The sequence below is a fragment of the Hibiscus syriacus genome, unplaced genomic scaffold (genome assembly GCF_006381635.1).
Source record: "Hibiscus syriacus cultivar Baekdansim isolate YM2019G1 unplaced genomic scaffold, ASM638163v2 tig00002193_pilon, whole genome shotgun sequence".
NCBI lineage: Eukaryota > Viridiplantae > Streptophyta > Magnoliopsida > Malvales > Malvaceae > Hibiscus > Hibiscus syriacus.
Genome location: NW_024061914.1, coordinates 1,897,537 through 1,912,437, shown reverse-complemented (window position 1 = coordinate 1,912,437; position 14,901 = coordinate 1,897,537). Strand labels below are relative to the sequence as shown.

Here is a 14,901-nt window from a genome sequence, read left to right as displayed (position 1 = left end):
TTTCTATAATTTAACTTGGGGTTTTTAAAATGATATTGTTTAATTATTTGATTTTTCAAGTAAAGTAGGAAATGGCTATAAGGAATCAAAATTTCCAAGTTAAAAACAAAACCCAGCAGCTGGCAGTGATACTTATCCAAAGCGAAAGGGTTAAAGTTAATAAAGGAGATGGCATTCTCCACCCCATCCTTTTGCTTCGCATGTACACTACACCACGGGATAAGGCCGGTATTCTCAAATTCACCTTTGTGGCCATAAAATAACCACCCAATTTATCAACAAATGTCTTCTTGCACCCTTCTTTTCTACCATTTTTGCTTATAACTGCCATTTATTATGAACTCAAATAAGAATAATTGTTCAAGAAAACCAAAATAAAAATAACTGTTCAAGCCAAGTAAATTTTTATAGTGGCAAAATTTATGGATATTTTAATAAAATGTCTTAGAATAAAAAAAATTGACTTTGACCCTCTGAAAATCGCAAGCTATGTTATCATGACAACTCATTTTTTTTATTAAATATTATTATTTGCTCGGTAATTTTATGAGTAACTATTTAGACGGAGTCTAAACATTCTATTGAATGGGAGAGTTGAAATAGAAAGAGGTAGGAACCCCCGGGTTAATTGTATTTTAAAATATTTTAGATTTGAATACTAATGATGATAGAGTATTTACATTTTATTATTAAATGATTAAAATTTTATAAAAATATATTTTGAGATAAAAAGAGAAATAGTAAAATAGAAGAGTTTGGTTGATATAATTACAACGTTTGCTTAGCATCTGCCACAGGAATGACGGCAAAAGACACCAAAAAGCCTCTATCAATGATTGATTGCTTTTTATTACACAAAAAAACCCTACCCCTTACCTCGAGATACGTGAACCCCCACGTATGCCCTAAAAATCAGGAGCCGCAAATGAGAGGACGCCATCTCAGCAGATAAAGAACCCTTTGTGGAACAAGTAATCCCTGCCCATCACTGGGGATTACCCTTTATCCTTTGAATCTGCATTTCTTGTTCTAAATCTGGATGCATAATCCAGAATTAGATTAGAACGGGCTGGCATAGGGGATATGTAAAATAAAATTAAAAGAAAGAGTGGTCCATCCAAGCATTGTGTTTTCCGGTGCAAGTAAATAGGATGCTTCTCATTTCGTCATGTAATTAATATAATATTAGAGATTTGGTTCAAATATGAAGGGTAAAACATGTACAGTCCAACATGCCTGCCTAAATATTAATATCACACCAACGAATCTTTCTTTTTATCCTTTGCACTGTGCTTTTCTTTTAGATACCTGCTCTCTCACTCGTCGGCTCTACTATTATATTTGTTCCCCAGCTTGTATTTCTGTTCATTCTTTGGGACACAGAGCTAGGCCGCCCTGCATATCGGGGTTTGTTTTATTGCAATATTAAAGGAGGTAAGCGGGATTCATCATTTCTTCGTTTTACCATCACAATTCAAAACATAGCACCAAATAAATTAATTATTGTTTCCTTTTAATACTGGGCTCAGTGGTTTACCATTTTATTCTTAAAAGGTCGTCTTTTTATAATCCAACAGCTTTTCCCCCTACCTTTAGTTTCACAACCAAGGTTTAGGGTTTTGGATTTGCTTTGAGCTTGTCTTGGAATTGGGCTGAAATTGAATGGCATAGATTAAACCTAATTGCTAATACAAATTTTGATTGGCAGGCATGGTGTTTTGCAGGTGAAGAGTGAAGAATTAGATGAGTTCGTGTTTAAGCAGAGGGGGGAGGGCCTATGGTTTAGAGCTAGAAATAATAAAACCTACTTTTTCAACTTCAAGCAGAAGTTGTCAGTCTTCACCTTCTTCAAGCAATGGCAATTCCCCACTTGCAATCTCCACTAGAAAACCCCGAACCCCTCGCAAACGCCCCAACCAAACCTACAATGAAGCTGCTGCCCTCCTTTCCACCGCCTATCCCTGTCTGTTCCCCCCAAAAAACTTTACCAAATCCCCTAAATTCACCAAGCCTCATCACTACTCTTTCTTCAATGATTCTTCCCAACTGTTGTTGTTTCCTTTCCGGGTCATTCAAGACTCTGGGTTCTTGCTGCCAAAACCCGTAGAGTCGAAAGTGGAGAGCGTTTGTAACAAGTGGGCAAGCGATACTAGTAGTGGGGAAGTGAATTCCCCTGGAAGAGGAGTTTCCACGGAAAGGGAAATGGAATTCCAAGATGATTTCGATGCGGAATCGATCCTGGAGGAAGGTAGAGGGATTGATAGCATAATGGGGAAGCTTAGTGTGAAGCAGGAGGAGGAGACATGGGAAGGTAGAAGCAACCTAGTTGGTTGTTCATGTTATACGAGAAAGGGATTAGTAAGAGCATTGAGACATGTGGAGCAGCAAGCCAATTGGTGGAATTTCTCAACCGTAGACTTGCAACAAATCTCACCCAAAACCAACACCAACACCAACACCAACACCAACACCAGAGCTGACAAGAAGAAAAAGAAAAACAACCCAAATCCAGGGCTGAAGCTTAAATTGAAATTGAATTACGAGGAGGTGGTCAATGCCTGGTCTGAGTCTGACGGTGGCTCCCCTTTTTCACACCAACCTCCCGGAAATGATGTCTATGTATGCTCTTTTTCTTTCCCTTTGATATATCTGTATGGGATGGATAGCAATTCAATGGGTTTTATAAAAAATGAAATGGCATTGCAGATGGATTTATTGAGTGAGGCGGAAGGCGGAGTGAGGGAGGCAAGCGTGCTTCGGTACAAACAAAAGCGGCATACACGTCTCTTCTCCACCAAAATTAGGTACCAAGTCCGTAAACTTAATGCTGATCGACCCCCCCGAATCAAGGTCGCCTTTCTCTCCTCTCTCTCTCTCTCTCTCTCTCTCTCTCTCTTTCCTTTTCTTTTCTTTTATTACTAAAAAAATATGAATATTAGTCTTGTTGATACCATCTTCATCATCATTTTTGCAGAGCCGGTTTGTCAGATGGCCAAATTATTGTTCCACAAGTGATGAAACGTGACCCATTACGTACATCAAGTCAACAACCTTTTTTTTTTTTGCCTTGTAATGCTTCCCCCATTATTTCCATTTCGTTTATTCCCCAAAGAGCAAGGTTTTGTTGGATTAAATAGTATCGAGTTTTATAAATAAACAACCTAATTTCCATTATTTATGTTCACTCACTAAACATGTTAGTTTTAATATTGAATGAATCTTGGTCAACAAGCATTTTAGCATCAAAACTAGTCGAGTAGATTCTATAATTACATTTGTCACACTAAACTTGTTCAGGGTTCTCCAAACCAAATCAAATTGATGTAAGTAATACGGATCTCTAATTTGGGGTCTGTTAGACATTTTCATTATTATTATTATTATTATTATTATTATAAAAAAGTACTATAATTTATGTTAACACTAAATTCTGATTTTAAGTTTTTTTTTATATCTTTTTTAAATAAAAAACTTTCAGAAGATTTAAGTAAATTGCCGCTTATAGTTTCTCTATTTTATTGGAGAAAGTTGATATTTAAAAGGGTCTATAAATCCTTTCATTACTTCGCCATTAATAAGATCCCGTTGTTAATGTTATAGTTTTGTTTAGGTAAACTACACCAGATACCATTGATCTTTAGTCGTTATATTATTGAAATTTCAAATTTGTCAATTATAATATTAAATTTTGATTTTTGTTTTAATTATACCACTGGGTCGTTAAATCATTAACAACCATATCATAACGATGTTTTTGTGAGGTGTTACGTTGACAATCATCAGTCACATCATCGTTTCATTAATGATTTAACGGTTTAGTGATATAATTGAAATAAAAATAAAAGTTTAGTACTATAATTAGTAAAATTAAAAATTTAGTGGTATAAACGATTCAATGCCTAAAATTCAGTGGTATATGATGTAATTTACCCTATTTTTTCTGTGGTCAGTGACAACAATTATTCATGTACGTAATCAAATAATGTACTGAAAATTTATATCATAAATCCTTTCTATCATTTAAGGTATGGATGCAATCAATGAAATAATACATCTCATTAATTTTTTTTAAATGTTATCTCTTACGTGCAAGTAAATCTTACATTTCTTTTTCGTCTTGCAATAGCCACATGGCATTTGATTCTTCTTCTTCCAGGAACTTGCTGTTAATTTTTTTCCTTGTTCAAGCAAACTTGCTAATACAATCACAAAAATAAGTTACAACCTCAAGAAAATATATTATGAGTATTATAATCGAGAATTAATATTTCTCTTTAGAAACATTTAAACAGTGTTCTTGTCTTCCGTTGTTTCTTTCAAATTGCTCAAACTAATGCTGTAAAAACAAAAATCTTCCATCAAAACTACACACACACACACACACCATAAAAATACACCCTCCTAAGAAAGACAGGCATGGCATTTTTATTGGTTGAGTTCTAGGAAGGGACTGCGATATAATTTCTCATCAAGAAAAAATATGACAAAAAAAAAGAACAGTATCAATTCTCATTGCAACTTTAGGAACAAAATCCTGCAGCGGTAGTGAAGTTGGTTTGTAAACACAGTCAAAGCTTCTCCTTCAGCTCTGCAATGGGAATATAGATAACCGATTCCTGGCGTAGCCGCCTTTTATTAAACTTTCTACCTTTGCTAGTTTCTAATCTTAATAATGTTTGCTTCATATTCTCAAGCCTAACCTTAACCTACAAAGTCTTTCCATCTCTAACTCAAATGCCTGAAGTCCGCCCCCAACAAAAATGTTCTTCCTCTTCCTCTTCCTTTTTTTCACGTTTAAAAGCTTCTTCAATATCACATCGTCACTCAATTCCTTACTGACCTGAAAAACAAAATCTTCAAATATATCAGAATGAAACATTTATGCATCTTTATTTTCCATTTTTATGTCTATGCCATGTCATTCTTAGAATTCAAATCATAGTTTATTGTTGAATCCAAAGTAGGAACTACATTAGGCCAGGCAAAGCTTGTTAAATTTCATTCTACATCACTCTGCAGTGTGTGAACATAACTCAATGAAATGCCAGCATATACTCTCGAACAACGTCCAATCCTAATTTTAAAAGCCATTGCACAGCAACTCATAGCTTCTTTGGGAAAAAAAGTCGAAAAAGTTCACCTTGAAAATTATTCAAACTAAATCCTAATTGAACTGAAATGTCAGCAGACAAAACTTACCCAACTCTGAAATGATATTTAAATTGAAACTTGATCTGCTCCACTCCAAAAGAGTTGTCTTATTCAGGATAAGAACTATCTTAAACTACATTTGGGATAAGAGGAGCAGATGGAGATTATGCCTTGAGGTGAAGGAAAGAAAGGGGTCTGTTACAAACTTTGTTGGGTTAATAGTGTTCCATTCATTTTACAAGCACGCCATTTTCAAATCAATAAGAAAAGCTAAATCAGGGTAATTCTGTCAGAATAATATAAACCGTTTAACGAGGAATCTTTAATCACAGACAAATCATGCAAAGAGAACAAAAGAGAAGGGGAAAGGAAAATGGAGTCTTAAGTTAGAACCAAATCTTATCCAAATTACCTTGTTGCTGTTTGATTTTGAGTTTGGACTCTTCCACAGTTTCTTTTTCAATCTCTTGGGTGTGCGTAACAAAGCTGTTTCTGACATATCCTCCAATGCTATGGCATCAGGATTGTTCCTCTTTGGAGCTTGTAGTCCAGTTTCCTTGGTGACTGTAGGAGAAGAGCTCTGAAGATGATCTGCTTTCTCTACCTGACACACAAGGAACTGTGAGGAAGACTAAACTTGGTCAAAATATCTTCTAGCTTTCACCAGTTCCACAATAAATGCTATTGCATAGTAAAGTTAGTAATTAATAACTTCTAAGAGAAACAACTATACATATCATCTAACAAATCAGCCAAGGTTTGAGCCGCAACGAAAACTTATAAATGTATTTTCCTTTTCAAGGATCGAAAGGTTTACCATCAATCAGAAACTGAGATTTGAAAAAAAAAAAGAAGAATCAGTGGAAGGTCTGTATACATTATAAGATTTGAGCTAAAACTGATACATTAAAAGATAAGGGGAAAAAAATGCATGGAAGAAATGAACATATGCAATTACAGCAGTGTGCATGGAGTGCAAACATACCTTTCTACTTTTTAACGCCAAGTAGCGGGCATTCTTGAACCATTTATTTACCTGGAAAATTAAAGTCAGTGATAAGAACTGGAAGGCGTAAGGAACAGAGAGCTAACAGCTTACAAAATGTAAACTCTGAGGACGACATAACACTATTCCTCTAATTCTCTATTGTTATTTTGAACTTGCTATCAAATCCACGTGCCATAATGATCATTGCTTTATCTTGGTGATAAATGTGATACACAGGTTAATACTAGTAGATGCCATAGATGTAGAATATAACCCTCTATTATTCTGACATCAAGGTGCACTCAAGCAATCATCTCAGAAAGAATGGTTTCAGTAGGATGAATTAAGAATCATCATGAAGCAATAGTAATGGTTAGTCACTCTGATTTCCCGAGAAATATTTGCAACTATGGAAACCAAAATGCATTATCAATTTGTAGCCACCTATCTTTGAAATTTCAGTATTTTGCAAAACTTGGTCGCTACCTTTTCAGGCTCAAGGCCCAATTCCTTTGAAAGGTTCTCCCTGATGACTCTAGATGGAAGTTCATTCTCAGCAAACACCTGTCGGAGTTTCTGGAAGGGCATAGAAAATAAAGAGAGTGGAATATAAGCATGTCCATAAAATTATTTACAGAGAGTGCAGAAAACAGCTTGGTGAACAAGACAAACAGATTATCAGACTCCAATTATACTCTTTTATTGGGGAATTAGAGCATTTCCTACCTCTACTGCAGTGGGAGGAATTCTGAAAAAAGGTTGTCTGCTCTTCAGTTCTGAAGGTAGCTGCCTTTTCATTTCTGTGGTTTCAATGTTTAAAAATTGTCTCACTTTCATACAAAGTCATAAGTGTGCTGGCAGCATCTGACACTTTTTCTCTATGCTTTCTTTTACCTGGACCCCAATCTTCATCTTCACTTACTTGCTCATATTGAGGAGCATCCTTTCCAAACATTTCCTACCCAGAAGGAGAAACACAGTACGAAAAAAGGGTTAAGTACTGAGCAACAACATGCACAAAGTCCATGTTATTGTTTACCCTGATATAAAAGTTCTGTTGCTTAAGCAATACTATGATGGCGAACCATGAGCATGTATTCAGAAATTGTCTAATATTTGTGATGTACAACCATACATTGTACATTCTAGCTAAAAAGCAATGACACATCACAAAGCTTTCTTCTCTGCAGACATTAGTACCAAGTTCAACTCCTACTCTTCACCCTAACCAATTTCACAACTCCCAAAAGTGTTGCTTTTTCCATTATTTCCTCATTTTGTTCCCCTACCCATTTCTTTCCTTATTAAGAATTCACTTCAGAGATTTAATAAATCACTTAAACTTCTATCGTCAACATGTTTACGATCAACTTCTTTCCCCTACTTCAAAGTTAATAATAGGTAATAGAAATTCTTCAAATACTCACATCATATAGCTTCTTGTAATCGACTGCTCTTCGCCTCCTACGACCCCAAACAATTTCCCCATCACTAGTTTCATAAGAATCAGCACCACTGTCAAATGGATGGTTTTCCACCTTCCGAATCCAGAAAGGTCTTCACTATCCACAGACCAACTTAAACTGGTTGAACTGTCTGTATCATCTGATTCATTACCATCAGTTGCCGTGTCACTGATCCTGAAGCTGTTTTCCCGCCTCCCTGGTTTATAATCATCATCGTCAGAATCATCTGAAGGCCATTTGTCCTCTGGATTTAGTGATGTAATCGCATCATCTGGGAGAGCAGCTTCATCTTTGAAAATATCCTAGCCCATTAAGAATGACATCGTTGTTGATTGATTGATAGAACAGTGAAATCCAATTCAAGTACAAAAATCAGCAGAGGTTATCAACACTTGATAAAGACTGCCATAATACCTGCCAATGGCTGTCAACAGAGAAATGGGTTCCAATATGTGCATTCATTGCTTCTATAATTGCAATCTTACACTCACAAAACTTGCAGAGCCAGCCCTGATCTACTGGAGGTACTGTCCATTGATTTGAAAACATCTTATTGAGAAGCCATTTAATTTATAATTTGGAACTTATTTACACAACTGGAACGTACTATTTTCAGTGTCCAGTGGAGGATCCAGGCACTTTTGGTGGAAGGCCTGGTTGCATGTTCCATCACAAAGTACTATATCATTATCTGGAAAAGCCTCACGTAACTTGCACTTAGCACAAAATATCTGAAGAAAATGATACCAGAAGATGAGAAATAGAAAATTGATCATAGAAATCTAGCAAATCATGATTTATAGATTGATATAAACAACTATGGAAGTTACATGTTCATGGTAAACTGATCCATCTGGGGCAATAACAGAGCCTTCGATGCTTCCTACTGAACTAAGTGAATCCAACTGGCGAATAGTCTCACGTATCCCAAGTTTGCACTTCAATATTTGTTTCTTGGCTCTTTGCAGTTCCTTTTCTGGCTTAATCTTTTCTCGACTATGATAAAGTCAGATAATCTGAGTAAATAGATAATAGAAGGAGAACAAATAGTTCCTACAACAATAAGTAAATGAATATTTGTATAACCTATTTCTTTTGAATGTTTGAACATGATAGAGCTTAAATTCTTTTATCACGCCATTTCACCAGTATATATGATAGCTCATCTTCCCCAATTGCTATTTTATGATAAATTTGAGGGGATTTTTTTATTTTATCTTACAGTAGTTTGAAGAGGCTTTCGCTGTTTACTTAAAGATTTGAGTGGGCAAGAAAGAGAGAGCTTAGTACCTTTGACCTTTCCAGCCTTCCCCAGAGTAAGCATCAATAAGATTCTGTTCCAGCTTCATTTTAATCAGAAGGTACTTTGTTCTCCTCTGCAACCGAGATGCTTCATCCAGCTCCACCTTATCCTTTTTCCCCTTCTTTGTTTTCTTGGTTAGTTTTTTAATTCTAACATCTGCATTAGCCTTTTTACCATTCTCCTCCAAACTACCATGAGTAGCATTTTTACCTTGAAGCTTTGATGAACCCGACTTCTTAGAAGAGCCTTTCTTGTTTGCTTTGTGCAGGTTTGTCTTACAACCCACTTTTTTGCTGTAAGAGACATCACTCCTCAGCCCCTTGGTAACAGAGGCAGTAACTTTCCTCTTCAACAAGGATGAACCAACTTTCTTCACATGATGTTTGGGCTTACGTACTCTGCCATGGGAAAGTTTGCATAGATTTTTAAGTTTTAGTGTTGCAATTAGCTTAGACCCATCTTCTCTTTTAGAAGAATAGGATTTGACAGGTCCATGATCAGTTAGTTTGTTTCCAGTACCATGCATACCGATCCACGCTGAACAAAAACTGAAAACATTTGGGCAATGCTTATAAGTAACGATTTCTCTATAGAACACCTAAAAATCAGAATAGATACAATATAACTTAACTGATTCACCAAGATCTGTTTAACTAAAGGAAGCAGCTCAAGATTTGATTTGTTCAATTAACTATCAAAGGAACCTAATCATCCAGTAAATTGTTTCATTTTTAATATTTATTTTTATGAATGAAAGCGAGAAAAGGAAGTAAATTAAGAGAAGTAAAAAGCAGGCATGGTCATTCACAGCTGACCTGCTGAAACTGTTTCCTACTCGGCTTATAGAAAGAAACAAAGAAGGGAATCCAAATGAAATTGATTGATTCGATATAAATAAAAGAAAACCAACGATGAAATTGGATTCTTCCCCCAAATCGCCACCACCGACGGTCGCCTCCCTCTTTAGACCGCGACTCTGCTCTTCTTTTCTCTTTCTCCAAAGATTTCTTTTTAACTTTTGATTTCCGCCTCCACATTCACTCTCATCTCTCTGTCTCTCTCTCTCCCTATCTCTCTCCCTCCCTCCCATGGTTTTCAGAATCTAGCGAACCGACTATGTTATCGGTTCACTGATTTAATCGATCGAATTAATTCGATCGATCGAAATAATCGAACGATATTATAATTATTTAAAAAATTAAATAAAAAAATATTTAATAATTTTTTATATCACAAGTCATATTTAAAGCAAGTCATAACATATATAAGTTAAAAACCATAAAATCAAGTGAAACAAAATGATTCAAATTAACTACAACATAATATTTAAGGTAAAACATATTAAATTATAAATATAATTATATAACTATAATTAAAAAATAAATTTGGGCTAAAAAAATCATAACAAAATGATATTGTTTGGTTTAATTTTTTTTAAAAAACAATCTCACATGGCTAAGAAACTTAGAAGAGCATTCCAAAAGTCTAAAGAGTAAAAATATGAGAACAAAACAATGACACATGGCTAAGAAACATAGAAGAGCATCACAACTAACCTCTATAAATAATAGATGTAATTTGGCATTCAAAATCATAGAGCCTTTTGGTGAGCATTGAGTGAAATATTCTTTCACTTCAATTAAACTCGAATTTAAGCTTCAATCGAGCTTCTAAATTTTTTTTGAGTTCAAGCCTTTTCTAGTTCAAGTTTCAATATTATATTTCGAGTTCGAGTTGAACTTTAGCTCTTGAGTTTGAGTCGAGTTAAGCTTACTTTTAAAGTTTTCAAGTTCGAGTCGAGCTCAGCAATACTCGAGTTCAGCTTGGCTCGTTTAACAAACGACGTTGTTTGGTTTAATTTAAAATAAACAAAATTAGCGCTTTTTTCCGGTTTTCAACAAGTCTGGTTCGAACGATTTAGCGATTCCGATCGGTTCACTAGTAATGATTCAACCGGTGTAGATTAAATCGGACTAGACAGCAATTTCCGATTGAACCGGCCGATCCGATCCGATTTTCAAAACACTGCTCTCTCACTCCCTCTCTCCCTCTCTCTCTCCCTCTCCCTCTCCCTCTCCCTCTCCCTCTCCCTCTCGCGTTAAAATTCAACTGTGCTAATATCACTCGACAGGTTCCTTTTCTTCGATTACATTAATTTTTGTGTAAAGTATCTGAATTATAATTGTGTTTTTATTTTGATTATTAAATAAAAATCGATTAAATTATCAACATTAACAAATCCGATTAATCAAATCCTCCTCTGTTCATAATTATTGACATTATATCTTAAATTAGTTTAAAGGTTTGATCATTTATATTTTTATTTTATTAATTTTTCACTAATGTAAAAAACACAATATATGATCATTTTCTGTTTTATTTAATTAAGATATGATTAATTTTATTTTTATTTATTTAAAATTTGGTCACAACGGGTTAATTGTAGTTGATAATTAATAGATTATGTGAGAGGGCAGTTAAATATTTTGGTCATATTTGATCTATGTTATTTACATATTCTCACAATTTATTCATATTTTTAATAAATTTAATCCTCTAATCGAATGATGCCAGGTATCATGCCAGTGTAATACTCCAAAAATTTGGTTAATGACCAAAATGAATAAAATGAAAGTTTGGTGGCTAAAGTATAAACTTGAGAAAGTTTAGAGACTAAAATGGTAATTTTCAAAAGTATATATTTGTGTCCCATAAATGAATAGTTAACTTCCATAATGAAGTTTTGGTGTCACTCGTATTTTAATGCGGAGTTTATGTTAAAATATATAAAATGTGAAAGTTTGAGGAAAAATTCAGATAATCGAATTGAATAAAAAATTCATCAATTTTGCTAGATGCTAGGAAAAGGGCAAAAATGTCTTTTTCATGTTTTAAAAGGATAAGATTTAATGTGGACCATTGAATTTAAATTGATTTCCATATTAAATCTTAGCCATTAGATTAAAAAAAACAATTGCAATTTTGGAACTTTACAAGGGCAAAGTTGGTAACTACTAAATACATGGTTTAATTCCAACCCTTGGATGATAAATTTGACATGTTGCATGATTAGGAACATTGAATCTTAAGGTTAAAGTGGCCATTTGGATTAAAATGAATTTTAAATTTGTTTAGGTTATAAAAATCCAAAAGTACTAAAATAAAAGAAAAGAAAGTTCAAGATTTTTATCCATTTTATATGTTGTTGTCGTGAACTCCTTGGAACATCTAGGTAAGTTTTGAAATTGATTTTCAAGCCTTTTTGTTGGATTTAAGGTTAATATATGATACAATTTTATTCTCCATTGAATTCTCTTTCATTTGATACCATTTGTTCATGTTGTTCACGCTTATAACTGATAACCACATAAAAGGCTATATTTCTTGTCTTTTTACTTAGGTTATTGGATGTTTAAAAGCCCATTTCATTGCATATAGTTGCATTTAGGACCACGTAGTTGCATACTGTGGTGATTTTTGCTGTAACATTTTTATCATGAAACTGGTGCTGCTTAAGGGGAAAGGTCGTGTTTTGCTTATGATGTATAAGTAGTGAAATCGAAGGAGAAGTGGAGAACTGCTGAAGCTGAATGAGAGACGGAGAAATGTTACAGTATTTTGGAGGACATTTCTAGGCATAGAAAAAGATAAAAAGGACGAAGATATTATAATTTGCTGTCAAGCTGTTTAACCCACACATGAATCCTCTGCCAGCTGTACGTGTGAGCCTCATTACTAGCCTTGCCTACCTATTCACGTGAAGGGAATGATCCCTTAGGGTACAAAGGGAATTTGGACATAAAACCCTAAGACGCCCTTCGTATAAATAATTAAGGCTACCATAAAATGGGGGACATCTAATCTTTTGGAAAAGTATGAGCTAAGAGAAAGAGGAAGAGGCATCATCACATTTTCCTCTATTTTATTCCTTTCTTCCTCCTTTGTGATGTCCTTCATAGTCGAGCTCAAGGGGATAGCAAGTTAGCTTTGCTAAGGAGGTTCAAGACGGTAGTCTAAACTCACGACAACTCACGTGTTTGAGAGGCTTCCTTCCCTCTTTGTGCTTTCTCATTTATATTTATCTTTTGGATTTGTAGTGGAAGAAATGATGATGATTTTAGACCGGCCATGAACTAACTTATTTGGCATGGGTTTACTTTGGATGATTTTGTCCTTGTTTAAATGAATGATGTTTCCATGTTTGAATGTTTGCTTTGTTCATTGTTTAAATGCTTAGAATTGTAAGAGCTTTCGAGAATTAGCCATTTTCTATGTTTGATGCTTAATATCGAGAGAGTTAGGCTTAGATTGAAGTGAAAAATGGGGATGATATGGGACAAGGCTCTAACTCGCCTTAAAGATAAAGAAAGGGTTTCAATGACTAAAAGGAGTAGGACTTAGTCAATATGATCTTTTTGTTGTTTACGTTGAGAGGTATTGCTGTAGTATTTTTATTATCAGGTTCCTTACTAGAGGCATCCTAGGAACACTTATAGCAAACTCTGTCGAGTATCATAATCATGGAAGACGTTAACCATTCTAGAGACAAGGTATATGATTCCTTAGTAAGCCCATCCGTTTATCCTTCTTGTAGCTTGTTTGTGAAAGGTTGTCAAGTTATCTTATTTCATACTCCAATGTTCAACTCAATTTTGCCATAGCATTCGTTAATTATTCGCCACAACATTCTCACTCAATTGTTCATACTATTCTATACTTTATTAGTTATAATCTAAATGCACAAACTTTACTCGAAGTCCCTCCAATCCATGTGGAGATGATACTCACTCACTATTATATTACTTGTTCGATTGTGTATACTTGCACAGTTTGTGTGTCATAGCATAGTACATCTTTCACAAAACAAGTTTTTGGCGTCGTTGCTGGAGATTGGCAGTTGGTGATTTAAATTATAGTTTTTGCACTATTTTATTTCTTCTTTTTGTATAGATTAAGTTGTTATTTTTGTTTACCTTTTTCAGGTGTTGCATTGTTGCATGACTCGTAGAGGATCTGAGAAGCCATTGTTACCTTTGGTACCCAAGATCAAACATCTTTCCTGTCAAAGAAGACATGTTCAAATATCTCAAAAAAGCCATGAAAGAAGTTCAAAATCGAGGAGGTCAACAAGTTGAGGATCTTGAAGATCCTAATGCTGCAACATTTTCGAACGAGAGAATTGTAGTTTGACCATGTGTTATTAGAGATCAGTTAGCTCCCATCTTAGACAATCTCAACCCTATTATTGTATCTCTTGAGATTCAAACAGCCCACTTCGAGCTTAAACCGATGATGTTTAAAATGTTGAACTCGATTAGATAATTTGGTGGTGCGCCACATGAAGATGCAAGGTAACACATTCATTCATTCTTAGAGTTTTGTGATTCCTTTAGAAAGAAAGGTGTGCATGGAGATGTATTGAAGCTCAAGTTATTTCCTTATTCATTGCATGATCGAGAAAGGGTGTGGTTGAGTGGAGTTTCATCATGCTCGATGAAATCTTGGTTTAACTTGTGTAAAAGCTATTTGTTGTGGTATATTCCACCCAACATGAAAACCCAACTAAGGAATGACATTGTATCCTTTCGTCAAGCTGATGACGAGCCTATGTACGAGTGCTGGGACAAATACAAAGGAATGCTTTGCAAGTGCACGAACAATGGATTCCACGATTGTATGCAAGTTTTTATGTTCTATAATGGTGTAAATGCTCCAACGAGGATGATGCTTCAGCAAGTGGAACTTTTCTGGACAATTCACCTGAAGAAGCATTTGATATCCTTGATAGGATAACAAATAATGTGTAACACCTCATACCCGATCACGAAGAAATACCCGAGTATTTGAGCGCACATTAGATTTTGATCTTGTCAGACAGAACGAAATCCCCAAATCATACACGTTATACAAAAGCATTCAAATTATAAATCATACATCATACATTAGAAGGCATCGAATATCAATGAATAATTTAAAGTCTCGAAACATTCCAA

At 34.9% G+C, this 14,901-nt stretch overlaps 2 protein-coding genes across 2 annotated transcripts; one reads left to right on the top strand and one right to left on the bottom strand.

Moving 5' to 3' along the window:
* Positions 1-1,337: 1,337 nt before the first annotated feature.
* On the top strand, positions 1,338-3,174 carry LOC120138189 (protein CHLOROPLAST IMPORT APPARATUS 2-like). The gene is made up of 4 exons (XM_039153759.1): positions 1,338-1,434; positions 1,709-2,619; positions 2,707-2,850; positions 2,975-3,174. The coding sequence occupies exons 2-4, from the start codon at positions 1,744-1,746 to the stop codon at positions 3,023-3,025; spliced, it is 1,071 nt and encodes a 356-aa protein (XP_039009690.1). The 5' UTR covers positions 1,338-1,434; positions 1,709-1,743; the 3' UTR covers positions 3,026-3,174.
* Positions 3,175-4,438: 1,264 nt separating this feature from the next.
* LOC120138179 (pathogenesis-related homeodomain protein-like) lies at positions 4,439-9,532 on the bottom strand. The gene is given in 12 exon segments (XM_039153753.1): positions 4,439-4,840; positions 5,564-5,755; positions 6,137-6,187; positions 6,626-6,715; positions 6,866-6,962; positions 6,964-7,097; positions 7,567-7,676; positions 7,679-7,907; positions 8,020-8,132; positions 8,213-8,336; positions 8,436-8,601; positions 8,896-9,532. Coding segments are annotated over 12 exon segments (2,004 nt in total). The 5' UTR covers positions 9,435-9,532; the 3' UTR covers positions 4,439-4,681.
* Between the last annotated feature and the right edge of the window lie 5,369 nt (positions 9,533-14,901).